Source organism: Suricata suricatta, chromosome 7, assembly GCF_006229205.1.
Source record: "Suricata suricatta isolate VVHF042 chromosome 7, meerkat_22Aug2017_6uvM2_HiC, whole genome shotgun sequence".
Taxonomy (NCBI): Eukaryota; Metazoa; Chordata; class Mammalia; order Carnivora; family Herpestidae; genus Suricata; species Suricata suricatta.
In genome coordinates, this window is record NC_043706.1 from 135407670 (window position 1) to 135429285 (window position 21616).

At 42.7% G+C, this 21616-nt stretch overlaps 1 protein-coding gene across 7 annotated transcripts in view; it reads left to right on the plus strand.

Moving 5' to 3' along the window:
- Positions 1-21616, plus strand: part of ARID1B (AT-rich interaction domain 1B) — a 385639-nt gene that overhangs the window by 191600 nt on the left and 172423 nt on the right. For 4 of the 7 annotated variants that reach the window (XM_029944117.1, XM_029944116.1, XM_029944114.1 and 1 more), the window contains exon 4: positions 16174-16215. The exons of the other annotated variants lie outside the window; for them this stretch is intronic. In XM_029944117.1, coding sequence (XP_029799977.1) covers positions 16174-16215 — 42 coding nt within the window. The remainder of the gene's footprint in view (positions 1-16173; positions 16216-21616) is intronic. 7 annotated transcript variants of the gene reach the window in all.

Consider the following 21616-nt stretch of genomic DNA (forward strand, 5'->3'; position numbering starts at 1 on the left):
CCACTCCTCTTCCCCTGCCCCAGAGAAATACCACCACCCAACTTCCAGGTCCGGATGGAGCTGCAACTCCTTTTTGCGCAATTACAACAAGTGTCTGGTGGTGGAAAAGCACAGAAAAAGCCGGGGAGGAAGGACGCGGGGTCGGAACACAGCCCAGGCCTCTAAGCCTTGGGTGGGGCTCTTGCTTATGGGCGAGGGGCGGGGCCGGAGAGTCCGGGCGAGGCCCGGCAAGCAGGGGAGGGACCCCAAACGGGGTGTGTCACGTGCCAGCTGGCGCGGGGCGGGCCCTGTGGGTGTGGGCGGTGTCGGAGCAGAGCCAAGGCAGCCAAACACAGGGTGGGACTGGCGCCTTTGGGCGAGGGGCGGGGCCCGCTGGCCCGGGCGAGGCCGGAGTTGAGAACCCAGTTGACAAAAACAGGGCGGGGCCAGCGGGTGAGGGGTGGGTGGGAGGGGTGTGGTCAGCTCCGAGCCTGGGCTTCCAGTGCGGAGACCAGCTCCCCGGGAGAGCGAAGGGCGGGCCCGGCAGGCAGGTGGAGCTTGAGGCCGAGGCCGAGGCCTGTGAGGACTCTGCTGGGCCAGAGTCAGGGTCAGAGCTGTCAGGAGCGGGGCCCACCAAGGCTGGGGCTGCTTAGACGGGCTTCTATCTGTGTAATAATCTGGAGCCAAGTACATGCTCATCAGCCTTCTTTGGCGGAAGTCCTGCTCACAGCACTCTTTAAAAAGCTGAAGAAAAGTCGAAATTGGTCAAATTTTGTCTACAGCCTGTGCTTTCGTATCGTAACTAAATGCTAACAAATCATTTCGGAATATGGCCTTTCTGTTTTTCAGCCTTTGTCATAAAGACTCGGGTCATTCATTAGTTATTCTCATTGAAGTTTCAAGTCGAATGTTGCAATCTAGACGCCTTTGACAACATTTTCAGCTAAGCTAGATGACACATAAAACTGTAGTAGATTAATTAAGACGTGTTTAAGTAGTAGTAAACCATTATGGCCACTTGGTTTGTGAACTTGTTTTATTCCACGCAGTGCAGTATATAATTCCCAAGGTCTGTTTACTCTTTTGATAGCACTTATGTAAATAAGTAGCTTACTGCTTGGTAGCGGGGTTCTGCTTACTCTCCATCACACTCAAAATAACTGAAAACTAATGAAAGGAAGCCTCCTTCGATTCGGGGTCCAGAGGCTCATGGGGGAGCGCGCATGCCTCACCACTGCTGATCAACTGCAGACCCAATAGGAAGAAACGTCCCTAGCAAAGCGGCCCTGCATTAGCTCCTTGGCCACTATTCTCACCTGAGGAAGGTTTTCTCATCCTACAGCAGCAGCTCAGCCAATGAGACACTCTCCTAACTCAGTGAAAGCCCCCCCCACCATACTTCCAAGTTTCCTGCCTTAGTTTTGTTTCTAACAGCCCTCCCAGCCTGCTGCTTTCCTTTATAAAGAAGGTGTCTCAACTTCGTTCTTGGGACCTGCCTGTGGTTTTGTCATAGCTGGCTTGTCCTGAGTTGCAGGTCTGTGCTATTCCAATTTTTGCTGTAAAATAACTGGCAAGTTTTATTTTTAAAGCTAACACAACTTAATTTTGGAACTCTTGAAATTTAATTATCAGAATATAGTTCTGAGTTACATTCTGCCTCTACATGAATATTGATAAATTAAGAAACAAGTCAGAAGAATATAAGGGAAATGGCTCTGAATAGGAGTTCTGGGTATTGTTCTTCCATTTACTTTTGTAAAGTTTTAACGTTTGTACTACAGATGGGTAAGCATAGTATTTTCACCTGTGTATGCAAACAAGGTTTAATTCAAAAATAGATTGTATCAGGGACGTTTCTAACTTTGATCAAGTTGGTGCTCACTTATGATGCTTGCCAGTTCCATTTTAAATTAAATCCAAAGTTCTTTGAGTGTTTTGTTAAAAACAGGGGCATCACGTACCGGGGTATACTATTGTAATCCTCATTCCTTCTCACATTATAGGAAGTAGGAAGAGCAAATGTAATGTTAGGAGACGCCCTGATAGGTGTCCACCAATAAATAGACTAAGATTAACAGCCCCTTTTAGGTTTTGAGCTACAGTCCTCTGTAATACTGGTGACATTGATTTAGGTCTGTGAGTTTGGAGTTGACCACTTTTACCTTCGTAGCTTTGTGAGTATTGAATTAACGGAAAGGCTTAAGTTTTTGCCTATCTCCGAGATGGTATGTTCAATTGGGAAAAGAAAACAGGGCAAACTCTTTCACATAAGCTGGTGGAATTTGAAAACAGTACAATGTTAATTGAATCAGAAACAATTTCACTGTCACCCACCCGTATATTTACTCATTCTACAGTTAATCAGGAGCCTCCTCCACACACGTTCCATTGGTGAAATGTATCTGAAATTACAGGTACATCAAGCTTTACGTAGACATGACCTTTCTAATGTTACCTGGAAAGTCTTGGATTTTAAAAATCATAACCCAAAGAAATGTTACCATGGAAGACATACTTAATTGGATAGTCATTTATGCCCATGCTCCCTGAGAGTAGTTTGCATTTGCTCTAGGCATCCTTTTTACAGCAAAATTCTAAAGTTAAGCTTTGCCCGGGGCGCCTGGGTAGCTCAGTCAGTTAAGTGTCTGACTTCCGCTCAGGTCAAGATCCTGTGGTCCATAAATTCGAGCTTTGCCAAGGGCTCTGTGCTGATAACTCAGAGCCTGGAGCCTGCTTCAGGTTCTGTGTCTCCCTCTCTTTCTGGCCCTACCCTGCTCATGCTGTCTCTCTCTTTCTCTCAAAAATAAACTAGAAACATTAAAAAAAATAAAGTTAAGCTTTGCCCACCTACCATCCTAGTGAGTATGAAATTCCTATACCTATAGTCCCTAGGGTCCTCAAAGGGTCTCTTGAAAGTAAATAATTTAAGTGAGATTTCAAACAAATGTCTGACTGGACTAATTTTGCATTCAGATTGTCGACAGAGCTAAAATGCGCATATGCAAACACGCCCATGGGTGCGCATTCGCCATGTGGTAACAGGAGTTAGTTGTCTCAGAGGTTATGACTTTACCCATTTCCTCTTTTTTAAAATAGTGAATTTGTATTAACCATAGTTAGTAACAACTCATTTAAAAAAGTAAAATATGGCGTTGAGCTCACATTTCACAAGAGTAGTTTTATTTGCCTGAACTTGAGAGTTCAGATGTCGCTGAACTTGAGAGCTTCCTCCTGGAGGAAAACTTTGTTTTACAGCATTTTACTCAAACTGTGCATTGCTGTTTCTGTCCCTTCTACGGTGAGCACAGTGATGAGGCAGTTTAGCTCCCGTGTCTATATGTGAGCTGTCAGCCCCGCACTGTTAGCAGTCCTGCTCACGAAAGGGTTTGAGTCAGGGTCTTTCTGTGGTTAGGCTTCTGAATTATTAGTAGCCGGGATTCTCCGAGTGTAGACCAGGGTCTCTCAACCTGAGTACTATTGACATTTGGGCCTGGTCATTTATTTTGTAAAGAGGCTATTCTGTGCATCTAACTATCCTTTTTTTTAAGTTTATTTATTTGGAGAGAAAGAGAGACAGGCTGAGTGGGAGAGGGGCAGAGAGGGGGAGAGAGAGATTTCCACACAGGCTTCGTGCTGTCTGCACAGAGTCCCACCTGGGGCTTGAATTCAGGAACTGTGAGATCACCACTGGAGCCAGAATCAAGAGTCAGACACTCAACTGACCCCCAGGTGCATTGTAGAATTTACCCACCTAACACCTGGAGTAACCCCATCCCATCCCCCACTCCCATTGTGATGGCCCAGAATGTCTCTGGATATTGTCAGGTGTCCCCTAGATTAGGGCAGGAGGGGGCACACAAAATTGTGTCTGGTTGAGAACCGTTGGTCTAGACAAAACTTAAATCGATTGGAAATACTTGGCCAAAATTGTTCATCCACTTTTGCTAAAACGTGACACAGATGAATGAAATGCGACAAATAAAACAAGTAGCTAGTTTTTTTTTCAAGTGTGGTGTACACTGTTTATTTCAGAAGTTTCATTTTTTTTAAAAAGCTGTAAAGAATTTTTATGAACAAAACTGAGTCTGCTTAATAAAAAACAGTAAAAGAACCACTGAGAGTAGATGGTTCAGACATTAAAAATCAAGCTTTTCTACCTTGAGGCCGTTTTTCAAGATTTTGGTACTTCTAGAAAGGAGTTTCATGGTAGAAATTCAGTAACTCTGACTTTTCTCCCACATCTTTTAGACTTATTGGGGCTGACTTGCCAAACACATATAAATATGTGGTCCTCTAAGAGTTTTCCAAGATTTGAATTTTAAAATTTGAACTTCAAGATCTCTGAGCTAAGAGGGAAAGGCCTGTTACGAGGAGGGAGGTATCATGCTTCACATCTGAAGGTCATGTAATGTTTTCTTGTCTGAACTTGGACATACGACGTTAGCTGTAGTGTTGGCTGTAGACCTGACTCAGAGCTTACATAATATTTTCATGTCTGAACCTGTATATACTACTTTAGCTTTCGTGTTGGTTCTAGTTTTGATTTCAAGTTAACTGACTCGTTTTCACGTTGAGGTTCAAATTATAGGCGATTGCAGTAAATAACCAAATACTTTTGTTAGACACATGATTCCTTTCTAGCTTCAAAGAAAACAACATGTAGTTGTTTCTACTGGATTAAAAAATTTCGAAAACCTCAAACTTCCCTCCCACCCCAAAGGAGAATCTGGCAGCTCCGAAATTAGGCAGAAATCTGTGGAGATTAGCAACTGAAAATTTCAATTCTGTGACCTGGAACACTTTATCAAAACAGCAAAACAAAAACAGTGTACAATGCAATGAAAATCAAAGGCATTTTGAGGATGAGAAGCTACGGAATATATATTACGTTAGTTTTTGTCTGTATGTTTGGGAAAGGTAACAGTTTCTGAGTACCGGGACTTACTAAAAATGTGAAATGCAAAACAAGATAATACGTAAGAATAGTATTCTCACAGAATCTGTGAGCAGTTGTAATAGGACATTTTTGTTACCCTAAAAAGTTCCCTTTTCCCCTTTCTACTCAGGCCCTCCCTCCTTCTTCCCCAGCTCCAGTCAACCGTTGGTCTGTTTTCTTTCCCTGTAGATTTGCCCTTTCTAAGATGTTACAGAAATGAAAGTATACAGTAGGGAACCTTTTGAATCTAGCGTCTTTTACTTAACCTGACATATTTGAGATTCATTCTTGTGTAGTTAATTTCTTATTTGTTGGGGAGCAGTTTTTCATTACATGGATACGGACCATAGTTTGTTTATCCATTCACTAACTGACAGACATCTAGAGTGCTTGCACCTTTTGACAATATGACTAAATCGTCAATAGATATTTTCATACACACTTTAACATGAACAAGTTTCCATTTCTCTTGGGAAAGACCTAGAAGTGGGATTTCTGGATCATGTGGTAACATTACTTTTACCTCATCAGACATTGCCAATCCCCTTTCCAAAGTGGCCCTCCGATTTTGCTGCAGTTAGATTACTTTTAAGAGTCAGTTCTCATCCTTGAATCCCATGTTTCTACCCAAGACACCTTTTTTGCCACAGAACACTGCTATCTGCAGTGGGATCAAAGGACTCTTCCTCAGCAGTTCATTCTTCAGGGGGACACTGGAATCACGCCGCTGGCATTTCAGAAAGTGACTTTACTGTGTCCTGTCAAGACACGTCTCTTGATAGGAAGTCGTTTTCCTTAATAAAGCAGTCGCAGATGAGCTCACACGCATGGTGCCTCGCTTCCTCTTCCGGCCAGGCTCTGTCCACAGCTGTGCCCAGGCAGGTCTCTGTCGCTGCTGCCGCCTAACCTTTGTCCCTCGTGTCCTCAGACGCCAGCTCTCCAGTGAGCAGATGAGTGTTTGTAATTATCTCCCTGGCTTTTCTTCTCTTCTAAAGTGTCCATCTCCTCAATTATCAGTAGTTTTTGACTGTTGGAAGACTCTAGATTCTTCAGACAGGAGTCCTTTATGTTTATTCTCGAAGATTAATATCGAACAAGTCTGAACTCAAAACAGCATTCCAGTGAACTTTTTCACACGACCAATACCAGGTTTTTGAAGGCTTCCTCTTTTTTTCGTACAATTTTTTGTTAGAAGATATATTTGGTTTGGAGAGAGGAAGAGGGGCCAGAGTCGAATAGCGGTGTGCTGACAGTTACCTGCCTTGAAAACTTCAGCTCTTCCTTTCTTCATTGGCTTCTTCCAGAACTTCTGGAACTACTAGCTCAGTTTCCTTCACAGACTTAGACTCTTGACCTAAAAGTTTTGTTAACGTTGCCCATAGCATAGAAGGCTGACTGTGCTGGAACCAAAGAGGTGACGTGATTAGTGGGGGGGCCAGCTTAGGTTAGCTTTTCTGGTCGAATACCACTTAAGGGAACTATGAAAAGAATTGAACAGTGGTTGGCTTCCCTAGAGACTTCTTTCTTAGTTTTGCAGTCACTAGTTTACCTAATTACATCTGTAGGTTCTTCAAAATATGTCCCATCTCAAACAAGTTGTAAGGAAAAGGTAAAAGCTTGTGGCTAAATTTAAGAATAACTAACCTTATGTTCTTTTTTGTCTCTTTACTGAGTTGTCTTTCTGTTCCGGCTTGATAATCAAGAGATCCCTAAAGGATTTAATTTAAATTCTGAAAAGTCTTAAGGATGCATGGCAATCAAAGTGTGGTTTTAAGCCCTACTCCAGTATTTTAAAAACCAGTGTGTATTTCGGTAGAAGTATTTTAGGGTAAAAAAGAAGTTTCTTACACCTGTCGTTTTTTTTTGTGCACGCAGACCCTGGTGACCGAGTTGGGGGGCAGGGCATGGGGACAGGGCAGAGGGCAGCAGGAAAAAGAAACCAGTGACCCGTAGTCAAGTTCATAATGTACACACAGCTATTTGGGGCCAGTCATGGAAATTTAACTTGTTGATCTAAAAGTATTTTTGGTTTTTAAACGCCTTTTCCTTTGAACCTGGCCCCTGTAGGCGCCCTTTGCTGTACTCCTTCCCCCTCAGACACACCGCCAACGCCTGCTCGTGGGTCCCCGTGGGTCCCCACAGCCTGTCCGCAGGGCCGCTCCACGTGCTGATTTTATCACCGCTTTCAACTTGCTCTTCTGGGCCTATCTTCACAGTGGCTGGGACCGGGACAGGGGTTAACTAGGCCAGATAGCTCGTTAGCCAGATTTCCAGTTTTGTCACCTTAGTAGGTTTATCCAGTTGTTTTCAAAATAGAAAATTTTCCTCTTAATGGAAGGTAACTAAAATTAGAAAAAAAGAATTTATATTATTGGCTTTTGGTTTTAGAGCATTCGAATGCATCAAATTCTATTGTAGTGTAAATACAGTAGAGTAAAATTGATCAATTTTATATCAATTTATATATGAATGAGTATATTCTTGGGTAAACAGGGAAGTGTTTAAAATGGCATTGAACTATGACAGTTCACAATGAATGTGATATATTCGGACATGAGATAATAGTATTATCTCAATTTTGATGAAGTTTAGATAAACTACCACTTAGTGTTCAAAAATTTAATACCTGAGCTGCCTGGACACGTGTAGCTTTTATATTTTCCTTCATCAAACCTCCTAGAAGTTATGAATAAGTGTAGGAAATCTTACCAAGAGGTAGATGTTAACTTGAAGTATACAGATAAAGCGATCAGATAGAAATGATACTATAATGAATAATTATTTTACTGTATATGTATTTCCTACCTTAATAAAATATGATTTCCAGAGAGATCTAAAGGTGAATATGAAAGCATAGCTTTTATTGAAAGTATGATCTGTTTTACAAAAGTTTTGTTTACAAATTTGCATTATTGTATACACGTGTTTTGTATTAGGAAAGCTAAATGAAGTCATCACACGTACCTATGCATTGATCAAAATGTTCATGATTCCATTAGCCCATATTTCTTGATAAACACTGGCAGGATAGAATTGACTGACTTTATACGTGTGATGTTCTATAGGCATAGCATTCCAAGTTCCCCCGAGTCTACAGATACATTGGTCGTGTAACTGACGTGGTTACACTTGACCCTGTGTTGCACTTCGTGTGCCGGAGCCCTCTCTGGAGTAGGGGTGGCGCTGTGTTCAAGGAAGCTGAGTGCCAGTACTCCCCAGTGGGATGGACGCCTGGCAGTCTCCTTCACAGCGTGCCTGTGGCATGGGCGGGGCATTCCTAACTGTCTTCTGTGTTTGTGCAAAGCTAAGATTTACTTCTAAAAAATAAATTGGGAAAGTTTGTGAACCATATGCATTCTTTGTAACACATTTACTATCATCATTTCTTAGCACAGTACAATCCTAAGAGAATCATTATGTTTTAATTTAGGAATAAGGAGAAAAGAGTCTTAGCTTTGAGTGATACCTTTCATTGCCATCAATTTTTTTAAAAATGAATTTTTAAAAGGAATTTAAAATTTACTCATGGCTAGAGAGACACATGTATCAAAGAAATGCATAGGTATCATAATCAAATGTAGTAAAACTGGGTATTAAAAAATTTTTTTTAATTTATTTTTGAGAGAGCCCGAGCAGGGGAGGGGCAGAGACACAGAGGGAGACACAGAATCTGAAGCAGGCTCCAGGCTCTGAGCGGTCAGCACAGAACCTGACACGGGGCTCAAACCTGTGAGATCATAACCTGAGCCGAAGTCGGACGCTCAACCTATTGAGCCACCCAGGCACCCCGATGTTGTTAGAGTTTTTTTAAATTAAAAAAATAAAATAAATGCTTAAATCTTTTTTTTTTTTTAAGTTTACTTATTTTGGGAGAGAGAAAGCATGACCAGGGAAGGGGCAGAGAGAGAAAGAGAGAGAGAAAATCCTAAACAGGCTCTGTGCTATTGGTGCAGAGCCAGACACGGGGCTCAAACTCATGAAGCCCTGAGATCATGACCTGAGCTGAAATCAGGAGTCAGACATGGAGCAGATGGAGCCACCCAGGCGCCCCCTCGTGGTGTCCTAGTTTTCAAACCATTCATGTGTATACATTGGGGAGAAAACCAGCACTCACTGAGCTTCTACTCTGCCTGGCACCCTCTAGGTAAGAAACATACAGCCGTGAGTGCGACAAGAGGTCCCACTTTTGTAGCGTTTACATTTAGTAAAGCGGTGGACAATCAAATTTCAGGTGGCAGTGCAGGACAGGAAGAGAGGCTCTCTGAGGATGTGACCTTTAAGCCAAAGTGGGAGGGATTGAAGGGGACCAGAGGTGGGACGATCTGGTACAGAGCGTTCCAGGAAGAGAGAGCAGCAAGGACAGAGGCCCTGATGTAAGACATAAGACAGGGCCATTCTTGGGAACAGAAAGGCAGCTGGTGTCACTGAAACTTTGTGCCTGGAGGGACAGAGGTGGGAGTAGAGATCAGTAGACAAAGCAGGAGTCCTTCTGTCCGACTGCTTGTGGACCACAGGAAAGAGTTCAGATGGAATTTTATGGTCTTGGAAAATTTCAAGTTGGGAGTGGAGATGGAAAAGGACTCGGCTATGTAGATACGTAACCGCGCTCGGAATTGCCTGTGCCATCGGAGCGTTGCCGCCTGGAATCTGCCAGCAGATGTAGGACACCGAGAGTTCTGTGGTGTCGAGTCGTACAGTGCGTTAGTTAGCTTTTCCTGTGCGACAGACGAACCCCTAATTTGGTGTTTGGAACAGCCACCATTTATTTAGCTCACTACCCTACAGCTTGACAGTTTGGTCTGAGCCTGAGTTATTCTAGTTTCTGCTGAGCTCCTTCGTAAGTCAGCTCCTGATCAGCTAAGTGGCTCTGCTGCTTGGAGTTGACTGGCTCTTGGCTAGGGTGATGTGGTAACACAACCATCATGTCCTCCAACAAACTAGTCTGAGCTTGTGCACATGGTAGCTGGGTGACTTTCAAGAGAGTGATTTTAAGTATGCTTTGCCTTTTGAGTCTTAGACTTGGAAGTGGTACAGTATGATTCTGTAGCTACATTCTGTTGATCCAAGCAAATCACATGCCCAGCCCAGCTTAAGGGAGTAGAGAAATAGATTTCACCTTTTAGTGGAAGGGGCTGTAAAGTCACATTGCATTGTGGGGGCTATTTTTACACACTCTGTTCCACACTCAAGGTCTTTTTTCTCTGAGCCATCATGAGTTTGTGATTGCTTTGTAAATCACAAGTGAAGGTATCCTCACTCAGTTAGAGAACCTAATTAGAAAGAGGAGTGTGACCATAATGGTGACAACTTTTCTTTTAAATTTAATAGCCTGGGATAGGACGACACTGCCAGCATCCTAGTATAGAAGATAATGCGAGCATTGCACTTGGAGTCAAAAGCATAATTATATCCTATCCATTGTTTGTCTTGAAATCATATTACGCTATAATAAGTATAACAAGAATGCTCTTTGGCTGCATAGATGAAATTTAGCATCGCTATTAATATTTACTGGCTCCCTAACCAGAGACAGGTTTTTAGTTCATTTTAAACACGTTCGGAGAAGGGTGGTTCTCCTCAGCAGCACTGAGCAGTAGAAGGCGTCACCGCGTTCTCTTACCAGCTCACCAAACACGAGCGGTTTCAGCAAGCTGTGTCCTTGAGCTGTCATGTGGCCTGTACATGCTAATAAGGAGGATGAGGAGAATTAATAAGAGGAGAACGCTGGCAAGGTTTTGCGTGGTTTTTCTAAGTGTTGGTTTTTTCAATGGATTACAAAAAAAGTAAGACAATAATGAAAGTAAAAGTAGGAATAACGTGCAATAATAAGAAAGAAAAAAAACAACTTCCTAGCTTGCTAAAAGAAAAACTTTGCCACTCAGCCTTGGCTGCTATGTATTTGTGAGTGTGCCGGAGAGAGGTGCGGGGGGAGGGGCGGGGGGAGGGCCTTGTCCTGTACTTGCAGTTGTCATCAATATGGGGACAAGGTTTTGGAGAGCAGTTTAGTTGTTAATGGCTGCTTCTCCTTCATGGTATATTGCTCCTTCCGGTCCAACCAAAGCAGACATTGCAGTCTTGTAAGCGGGACAGTGTTTTTATTCCTCGAACACCAATCTAGGCAAAAATTCTTTTTTTCAAGAGCATCTGAATTCTTAGTAATTTACCTGTGGACAGACACTGAGGCTGCAAATCCAGCCGTGTTCTTGGGATTATCGTCTTTCTCCTCCGCTCAACTCCCGTCTCTCTTCAGGTTGAACACCTGACCAGTAATGTTGCTTGTCTCATCCCTACCTGGAACTGGAGGCAAAATTTATATCGTTTTAATGTTTAATTATGGTAAAGATACGGTATCTCCGATCACTGGAGAACATAATGGATTATTCTGCACCACAGTTATTCAAATGGAAAATTAAAACCGAGTCATCTCTTCCCCTTGTTATTTCAAAATAAATTATAGATGGATCAAATATTTAAATGTAAAAAATGAAAGTCAAACATATTAAAAGAAAACATGAATCAGTATGTAAAAAATCCTGGGGTGGGGAAGACATTTTCTAGCATGGCACACATTTTAGAAAGCATAGGGGAAACAAATGGATGGACTTGAGTATTTATAATGTCAAATTTCTGGTTTTAATCCTACTTTTAAAATTTAACAGGTTATATGTGCTCTCCTATGTTATAAAATATTTCATGGAAAGTGAGTTTTTTATGATTATGTAACAGTCTGCCATAGGAAATACCGTACTTCATTTAACACCATCTATATTTTTGTACATTTTCCCCTCATTTGTCATTTTTTTCAAATAATGGCATAGTACACATACTTTATAATTTATAAACATTTGATCACACATGAGACCATAAAGACAGGTTCTCTAGCAAATATATTATGACTGTTAACTTACATTTCTGTGATTATTATTGACATTGGACCGTTTTTATGTTATGGGCGTATCCTGTTAACTATTTTTAATTGAAAAGAAACACACGCGTGTGGCAAAAAGAATTCTTAACAACGTAAGACAAACTACATCGAAAAATGAGTTCTCTCCCTTGAGGTAACCACTGATGTGTTTCTTGCATTTCCAGAAGTGGTCCGAGTAAATCAAGCACATAACCCACCCCAATTAAACAAACAAATATTAGCTTACTGTGGACATGGTTCTGAATCTTTTTACTTAATGAGTAATATCGTAGAGACCTATCTGCACACGGAGATGCACCTCCTTTTTAACAGCCGTATAGTATTCTGTTCTTTGGCTGTGTGCTAACTTATTAAACACTCCTTTGTCGACAGTCTTTTGGTTCCTGGGTGTTTTCAGCTTTTTCCTGTTACAAATAACTCAGATAAACCATTTGGTAAATATTTTTGCACTTGAATATCAGAATTATTGGTTTAACACTTAATCTGTTCATACACATTGTGATGGATACTGCTGACTTGTGCTTTATTCCAACGTATGTTCTCGTAATCAGTGCAAGGCTGTGACCTGCCTTCCCACATATACAGTAATAAATCATCACTGTGACGACGTGATCCTGACTTTCGGAAAACAATGTTTTTATTAAAATGGGACATACTTTTTGCATAGCTTCACTTTAACAGAAACTCTGCCAGATTTTTGTACTCTCTGCTTTAGAGGTGAAAGTAGAGAGGACTTCAGAAGTGATTCAAGAAAAGAAAGTACAACAGGTTTCCCTTCCGAATTCATGAATTCATGCTTTCCTGATTTTCTGGATTGAATGACTGGAACTTAAAGTGGTTTGCTTTAATTTTGTTGGAGGTAGGGCTCAGTAGGCTACTCAGGGGAGGGAGAAGCCACGGGAAGGTGTTTTGTGCCGCAGAGAGCTGTGTGACCTTTGTCCCGATGCCAGACTTACCTGGTGGTTTTCAGAGTTCCCCACGGATAGAATCCTTCTAGCCACTGGCGTTACAGAGACGTGATCGTAGCATCATTTGAAGTCGCGTGATTTACTCAAAAGGGCCATCTCTGGGCCCCAGGAAGCCTCTGCTCCCTGCCCCTCCCCCCTGGGGGCTTCGGACCCCCTGCCCCGGTCCACAGCTGTGCCTCTGCCAGGCTCCTCTGCCCTTGCACTTGATAGAGCGACTGCACCGGGAAGGAGAACACTGGGGAACGGGTCCTAATTTTTCAGTGGGTGAAACCTGTGACCTTTTTATTCCTGGGTGGTTTTTCTAATACTGCCAGCTTAAAGTCCTTGCCCACTGCACCCCACCCCCCGACTGAAGTTTAAACAGAGAAACGACACCATGAATAATTTCATCAGGTCCTTTCTGAATATGAATTTAGTTTTGGTTTTTAAGTTTTTTAAATGTTTATTTTTGAGAGAGAGACAGAGGACGAGCAAGGGAGAGGCAGAGAGAGAGACCCAGAATTCAAAGCAGGCTCCACGCTCTGAGCTGTCAGCCCAGAGCCCGATATAGGGCTTAAACCCACAGACTGTAGACCGTGAGATCATGACCTGAGCCAAAGTCGGATGCTCAACCAACTGAGCCACCCAGGCGCCCCTGAATTTAATTTTTAAATGAATGTTTAAATACATTACATTCAGGCATTAGTACCAGAGTAAAATCCGTCACTTTTCCTCTCGTACAGAGGCACTGAGCACAATGCCTTGCATGCAGCAAATATCCAGAAAGTCTTTGGTAATGAGTCAGGTGGATGTAAACAGTCAGCATTCTCTCTTCCCAGTACATTATTGAGTCTTTCCACTGTACTAATTTTTTCCAGTTGTACATTTCTGTTTTAATCTCAAATTGTGACTACTTTATAGCCAAATTAAACTTGGTGATAACGGCTGGTTAGTAACTAAAATCCCAGCAGATAAACACAAATCTACTCCTAGTAGATGTATAGGAATTATAGGTGTTTGAGGCTTGTGAAATCTAAAATACTAATTTTCTTTTTTTAAAAATTTAAATTGAGGAAAGGAAAACACTCAGCAGATCTCTGCTGACAGTTACGTTTAATGACTGCTACCTGAAAACGGTATGAGAAGGTGAAATACCCCCTTACCCCCACTAGAGGGGGATTCCTTCCAGCTTAGGTAAAAATGCTCTTCCGATCCAACAGGAAAACCTTCATATGACATTGATCTTTCTCTTTTGTTAAATAGGACTTAATTTCATGGTTTTTCAGTCAGCTGTTGTTGTGTTGGTATTGAAATCTAAAACCTTTCAGAAACAGAAATGAAACATAAAGGAAACCCTAAAATCCAGCTCAGGAGAGCTGGTGCGCATATGTATTTAAACCACAGTGCTTTTGAATAAAACAAAATATACTTTTCAAGTTGGTTTAAACAAACTGGTGAAAACTTAGGAATTGCAGACCTCTTCAGCCCTCCTGGAGATAGACTCTGGGGTGGAGAAGGAGGCTGGCCTTTTTTTTTGAGACCCACCTCCTTCCTCCGAGGTCTCCAAGGTCTGTCTTTGTCCCTGTCAACTGACAGAGCCACGCGGAAATTTCCTAACTTCCGCTTGAAAGGTTTGGTTTGCCGATATCTCAAGCTGTCAAATATATCGGAGCCGTATCTTTAAATAGATTTCTGTTCGCTATTTAATTTTCTTGCTACTTTGGCTTTTTATAATATGTTAAGCAAACGCAGAATTCACTTGAGGATGTGTTTTTGTAGCTTTAAACTTCTAATACATTTTGGGAGTAATTGTATGTATATTAAAACATCACACCGAGGGTGAATATACCTAACAGTAATGTGTGCAGCTGTGATCTAGGTGTATAATTTAAGAGTAAATGTCATATAGCCTTTACAGTAGTTAAGATTCAGCAAATATGTTTGTCCTTTGCCTTTAACTAAAGTCTTCACTGTTGATTAGAAGTTTTAATGTGAAAATATTTGAGGTTAGTAATCTAGTGTTGTGAAAGACGGGACTTAGGAAATTCAAACATACGTAAATCGCCAGTAGCTGTTGCCGCCCCCCCCCCCCCCAACACCCACTCCCCTTAAACAAAGTCTATAAGAAGACCTTGCTTCTGAATCGGACAATTAGCTTCGGAAACAGACATGCTGTCAGTGAATCTTACAATGACTTTGTACCATAGTTAATCCAACATTTCACATTTGATATCGGCAACATATGGTTTTCATCAAAACGAGTCTGGCCATCTCGCTTGGTAGCCGTGTGTTTCTCTTGCTCTGTGCCTGAGTCTCTGTCAGGTGCCAGGTGGTGGGTGAGCGTCACTTTCGGTGAAGCAGTTGGAGGATACAGTCCGTTCCTCATTTCTGTTTTGACGCCTCTGCTGGATGACGATCTGATTGAAATGGTCTTCCTCTCTGTGTTTCCTTCCCTCCAGGGAAGAACCCAATTTTGTTTGATAGCAAGACCCACCGGATAGGCCCGTGCTCCTTCCGCGCAAACACCCACCACAAAGGCCTACTTTCAAAGGGTTGAGAACTCGCAGTGAAGCCTGTCAGTCGGATAGTATAGCCCCAGCCTGCTGTCTCCTGCGGACACTTAAAAATATTCGTATTGCCTTCTTTCCTTGCTCTTTTCCATCCTCTGTTAGTACTTTGTGGTAGTCAAAGTTAAAAGCTCTATACACCAGACTGAATAATTATATTTAAAAAACAGTAATTATCAATACACATCTTGTTCCATGAGGCTTTTGAAATTCATGTTAATGAGCTCTGTCTTCTCATGCACAAGACTGACAGGCAGTTTTGAAGTTTTGCCATCATTTCACAACTTGTTGCTTAGACTCAGCCTGCCTTACCCTGAGTATCGCTGTCAGGCAGCCCGGCTCTGCGGCGTTCCAGAGACTCGGGGCTGCCCACTCTGATGTGAGCGGAACAAGAAATCACTAGCAGCTTCGTAAGCACTGATGGAATTGCTTTCCGAAGCATAACTTTCCTCTCACTGTCCATAAAAGATCAGAAAGCGTGTGCAACATCTTGTGACGGGACTGAGAATGGTGATTCTCGCATCGTCCCACGTCATCTTGAGGGACTCCCACCACCAAGTCAGCATGACGGCAAAACGATTAATGTGATAGGAGCTTTGCCCTGTTACACAACTGGAACTCAGGGCAATGACCTGGATTTCGACCCAACCAACTCTCGAAGAGAATCCCAGATCCATCTTTCTTGACTCCTGGCATCAATTGCACCCCAGTTTTCTCCAAACTCTTGGTTCCAGGCCATGCCCACGCTCTGGGGTCTGGCTAGACTCAAAGAACGTTTTCGAGAGTGCCTAAATCGTGTTTTCCTTATGATTTCAGGTTGAAGTCTTGACCTCGGAGGATACCGCCTTTGGACTCAAGGTGTGTGGTCTGACGTAGCTTACTTACTGTATAGGTACATCAGCTCCCCTAAGTGCATTGGAAGGCTCAACGGATAGGACTTGTTTTTATTATCAAATGCAGAGTTCCTAAACTCTCCCACGGTTTAAGATTTCCCCTCACTTATGACTACGATTAGACCGTTGGTAGTATTTTCTTTACCCTCTTTCTTTGTTGTCTAGAATATAAGAAATAGTACAGGAAACCAAGTGTTTCGATTAGTAGCAGTTGACTTTGAAGTTTGAATCAGCCATGGAACAGGATTTGCTGAATGGCCCCCAGGTTGGGACTCCACAGCCACCATGGAAGGTTCTCCGAGTGCCGTTTTGGTTTATCACTCTACTTCCCTTAATGCCTGCATTCGTTTCCCTGCTTCAAAGAGTTACCAAACCCCTGTGCCCCAGTTGCCGTTGGATCCCAGTTCCTGTCCTTGAGTTGCTCACAGTCAAGTTGGTAGGCATAGGCCGTGAACTGATCAGTTGTCCTACGGTGCCCTTGTCTCCCACTAGAAGTGTTGGGGGGCAGGGGTAGTGCAGGAGTGGGCGAGACCGAGTGGCAAGGCGTTCTAGGAGTCAGAGCCCTTGAGAGTGGATTATATTTAGGCAAGGGAGGAGGACAAGAGAAACAAGAACTATTTTCAGGTCACGACAACCTGAAGAAAAAAACAGAGGGAACTAAAAGTAGTTCAATTCCGCCTGTGTAGCAAGATCGGAGGCTGAAGAGGTTAAAGATTTGAATTTTATCCTCTAGGAAATGCAAAGCTATTAAAAGATTTTAAACCAAGTACTGGTTGGATTTGCAATTTAGATGATTTTGGCCACTTCCTGGAGGATGGATTTGCCAGAGAGCAGTGAAGGGCAGTTTAATGGATCAAGTGAAAGACAGTGTGGACCTGAGCTGGCCTAGAGGGAGAGTAAAAAAGTCCTTAAGAAGTTAGTCTCGGGGACTGGTGATCATTGGGATATGCAGGGGGAGGAAGGCAGAGGAGCGGATAATAGACAAAGGAGGACGTGAGGTGTCACACTGAGAGGGCAGACACGGGAGGAGTGGTCACAGATACCTTAGAATTACCGTCTTCTAGACCTGTGGTGTTTCATCGGGTTGACTTGCCTTTTGGATGTGTATTTGCTAGGAATTCTTTTTTTTTTTTAATTTGCTAATAATTCTTTTTTTTTTAATGTTTTATTTATTTTTGAGTGAGCGAGAGAGAGAGAGAGAGACAGACAGACAGACAGCAAGAGCAGGGAAGGATCAGAGACATAGGGAGACACAGAATCTGAAGTCAGGCTCCAGGCTCTGAGCTGTCAGCACAGAGCCTGCTATCATGAGGCTCAAACCCACGAACTATGAGATTGTGACCTGAGCCTAAGCTCAACTGACTGAGCCATCCAGGTGCCCCTAATTTGCTAATAATCCTTAAACCATGGAAATAAGTTGGTAAGAGGCGCTTATCAGGGGAGTCTGGCTTCATTTTCACATAGAGGCATAGAAGTACTGTAAGTCCCATCAGTTAAGTACTTTGGAAGTCAGAAGTTTAGGAGAACAGTTGGTGGAAACTTGCGAGCACAGGGTACAGGTGATTACTCTTACCTGACTCCTGTATGTGCTACGTCTTAGACTTCAAACCAAGAATCAGTTATTTATGTTCTTTTCAAAATTTTCTCTACTTTCCATTTTAGATGCTTGGCATTTTATTAGTACGGTTTAGTAGTTGGGGTGCAGTCGTTGGTGGGTGACTTTGTAATACTGCCAAAGTCACAGCCGTTCTGAGGGTATAAGCTTAGCAAGGCTTATGTCACAAATGAATACAAATTAAAAATGAAAAGATAAGTCAAGACTTTATAAACATTGAAATATTCGGTAAACTAACTCAAGTTTACCTTAACATGTTTTTTTTGTCCCATATCTGCCAAAAATTACTAAAGAAAAATTTCTAAGGAGAGCCAATTCAGTGTTTCTTGCAGTATTTAACATATCGTCATCATTTGAATTTTTCATTTTTTTACTTAATGCCCAACATGCACGCAGAATATTCATTGCATATTTAATAAACCTGTAGGGTCAGTTCCTGTGAACTCATCTCCATAATCCTTCGTACTTACTGAGTAGGCGGCGGTGTTGTGGGGCCGTATCAGAACCAACGGCCGCTCTCGCCGTCCGCCCCACACTGTAAGGGCTTCGCGTTTGTTTTCTGGCTGAACTAGCACATTGCTTTTGTAGTCTTAATTCAGTTTGTAGAAGCAATAGTCTGAAATTGTTTCCCCGTAATGCAGTGAGTTTTCAAAGAATTCGAAGCATTTCGCTTTGGCATGTCTGTACCAAAGTGTTGACACATCTAAGTAAAAATGAGAATTGGAGTTTGTGTGTGTGTGTGTTTTACGACTTCATTATCTGCCACTCAGCAAATACATTTTTATCTTGTTTCTTAAAATGTTTGGGTATTCAGTATTGGTCAGGTTTCTGAACACTCATTCCCAGTGACCTTTTTTCCTGTTTTTTTGCACTGGGAAAAGTAACTCTGATATCTGACTCCCTGGTAGTAGTACATTGATGGCATTATCTCCACAAATGAGTAGAATGCTGGAGTGTGGGTAGGTCTTGGATCCTTTCAGTGCTGATCTTTAATGTGCCTTTGCTCTTTTTACTTTCTTTAAAGTTTGTTTATTTATTTTTGAGAGAGAGAGAGAGAGAGAGAACCAGTAGAGGAGGGGTAGAGAGAGAGAAGGGGGGGGGGACAGAGGATACAAAGCAGGCTCCATCCTGACAGCAGAGAGCCTCATGTAGGGCTCGAACCCACAAACCATGAGATCATGACCTGAGCTGAAGTCGAACACTTAACTGACTGAGCCACCCAGGCGCCCTTTTCTTTGTTTTCGTTTTGCCACTATCTACTTGATCACTCCTTGGATGCTTCTCCTCCGAAGTCCAGCTAAAACCTGCAAGCTTCCTATTTACTTACGATTGAAGCATGCGTTTGTCAGTCTCACTGGAAAATAACTTGAACACGCTAGGACCCAGAGCTACAAACAGCCTATTTTTGGATGTGAGTGTGCTGCGGCCATGGCCCAGGAAAACAGCTTTGCATTCATTCCATACTATCATGACTGTCAGTGCTGTTTTGAGATTAATTTTTTTCAAGCTAATCCAACGAGAGGTAGTTGTCTTCTTTCTTAGGCTCCGCTGTAATTTCTCAAATCCTGGTTCGTCGTTTTATTTGGCCTATCTCAGTCAAAGGTAACTTAGAATTTGAAATGCTTATAGCTATATCTCCGTGTACACTCAAGCTGTTTTCCAGTGGTTCTAATTTTTTCCTCCGAATTAAGGCAACTTTGATGTTCTGGAGTTTGTTTCTATGCTTAGGTAATTTAAAACCCTTTGTGTGCACTTAAAAAACAGGAATGCAGTGAATAGAAGAGGTGCTTCAAAATAAAAAAAAACGAGCAAATATATTAGGAAAAGAAAGTTCTACAAACTATAGAGCACTGATCTTGACTTCAGTTCTGAACCAGATTTCAACATACTAAGAAATGTGTAATTCTGTGGAGTAATGAATCAGGGGTCGCAGGCAGCCAACATGGGTCAGTTCTTTTTCACAAGAAAAGCGTGTCTTCTGTGTCATCAGTGGACTAAGTGAAGTTGTTAGTGATAATGAGATGATAAATCACTAAGGAAATATATATAAAATTATACTATTAAACATAGGAAAGGCTAAAAATTTGCTGCTTATGAGTTCTACAAAGAAATTTATAGTGGAGAAGTAAAAAAGAGGAGCGAGTAAAATATTCCTGGGTCATTAAAAAGAAAGACTAGATAATCATAACTTTTCCATGAATTTCTTAAGAGATCTTCTCAAAATCCAAATAAATGACTTTAAAATTTCATGATCATGAATATCTCTTGCCTTCTCGTTTGTGGCAGACAGCTAAGTCGAGACTACGAGAGAAGCAAGGTTGTTATTTTATCCACGCCCTGTGGGTTAGGGGCTGTTGTTATTCTCAGTACTGGGGGAGGAAATCGAAATTGACACGGATAATGAATAACAGAAGAGAGATGGGAAGCTGGGAGATGGGCCCCAAGGCCCATTTGCTTCCTCGAATGTCCCAAGAACCAGTGAGGTCTGCACTGCCACCTGCCTCCTTGCTGCCCCCTCCTCTCATATGCTTGTACCTCTGTCCCCCAGCGCAGCCCCTCTTGCCGAGATTCCCATCAGTCCTTTGCTCTATCTGCCTCAGTTGGCCGCCTCTTCCTTCCTTGGCCCCCTTCCTGTCGTTTCCCCAGCGGCGCTCTGCGGACTCTCCTGTGCGCGCACCTGAGGGTCCCCTTCCTCCTCTTCCACCGCGCATGCGCGTCTCACTGCTCCAGGCCTCTGTCCTTGGGTCTCCTCCCCTAGAATGTGGAGAAGCCCCTCTCCCTCCTGATTCAGGGCCGCCACCCAAGTACCCTGTGGAATGAATGGATATGCATAAAGCCTAGTCAAAGATTTAAAAATCCATCCCTTGTTGGGTACAGCCATTCCTGGGGTACATTCTTAGGGCTTACTTGTTAGGCTGTGATAGCATTTGGTTACCAAAATCATGTTTAAGACTTTTACTTCTGAAAGGTGGGTGGACAGAAATGTATAGTGTACATTATCAGTTCATGTGTTTTACAGTTATTTTTTTTTTAATATTTATTATCTTGAGAGAGAGCACGAACAGGACAGGAGCAGAGAGGGAGACACAGAGTCTGAAGCAGGCTCCAGGCTCCCAGCTGTCAGCACAGAGCCCACACCGGGCTTGAACCCACGAACTGTGAGATCATGACCAAGTCAAAGTCAGACACTTAACTGACTGAGCCACCCAGGGGCCCCTGTTTCACAGTTCCAAAGAGGCATTAGAGTTCCACAAATCCAAAGATATTTTGATACACCTTGTTGGCTGGCATGTTCTTTGAAAAACAGAAAATCCTGCATTTTATGCCCTTCTTTATAATTTTTCATAGAAACTGTGACCAAAAAATATGAATGGGGAGGTCATTTTAAAACGAATGGTGAGGAAAATTCAGGGGAAGCCTATGTGTTCTACAACAGAATGGGAAGAAGAAAAACATAGACTGTGGGTCATCAGAGGGGCCCACAGGTGACAGAGCCCTCCTCTCCGGGGTACCCTTCCTGCTGCCACTGGTCCCGGTGGTCCCCAGCCCCTACTGGGGAGGAGAAAGCCAACCTGTCACCTCTGCCCCCCATCTTTTAAACTAAACCCCAAGAGAGACATAGAAAACTCAGGAAGGCCTTGGCTCCAAAGCCCTATTTCAGAACATAGTTCTCCTTTCTGCACTTCCCCTCTGTCTTTTCCTGGAGCTACATTGTGCTGGCGTCCCAACCCTGGATCCCTGCTGGGTGTCC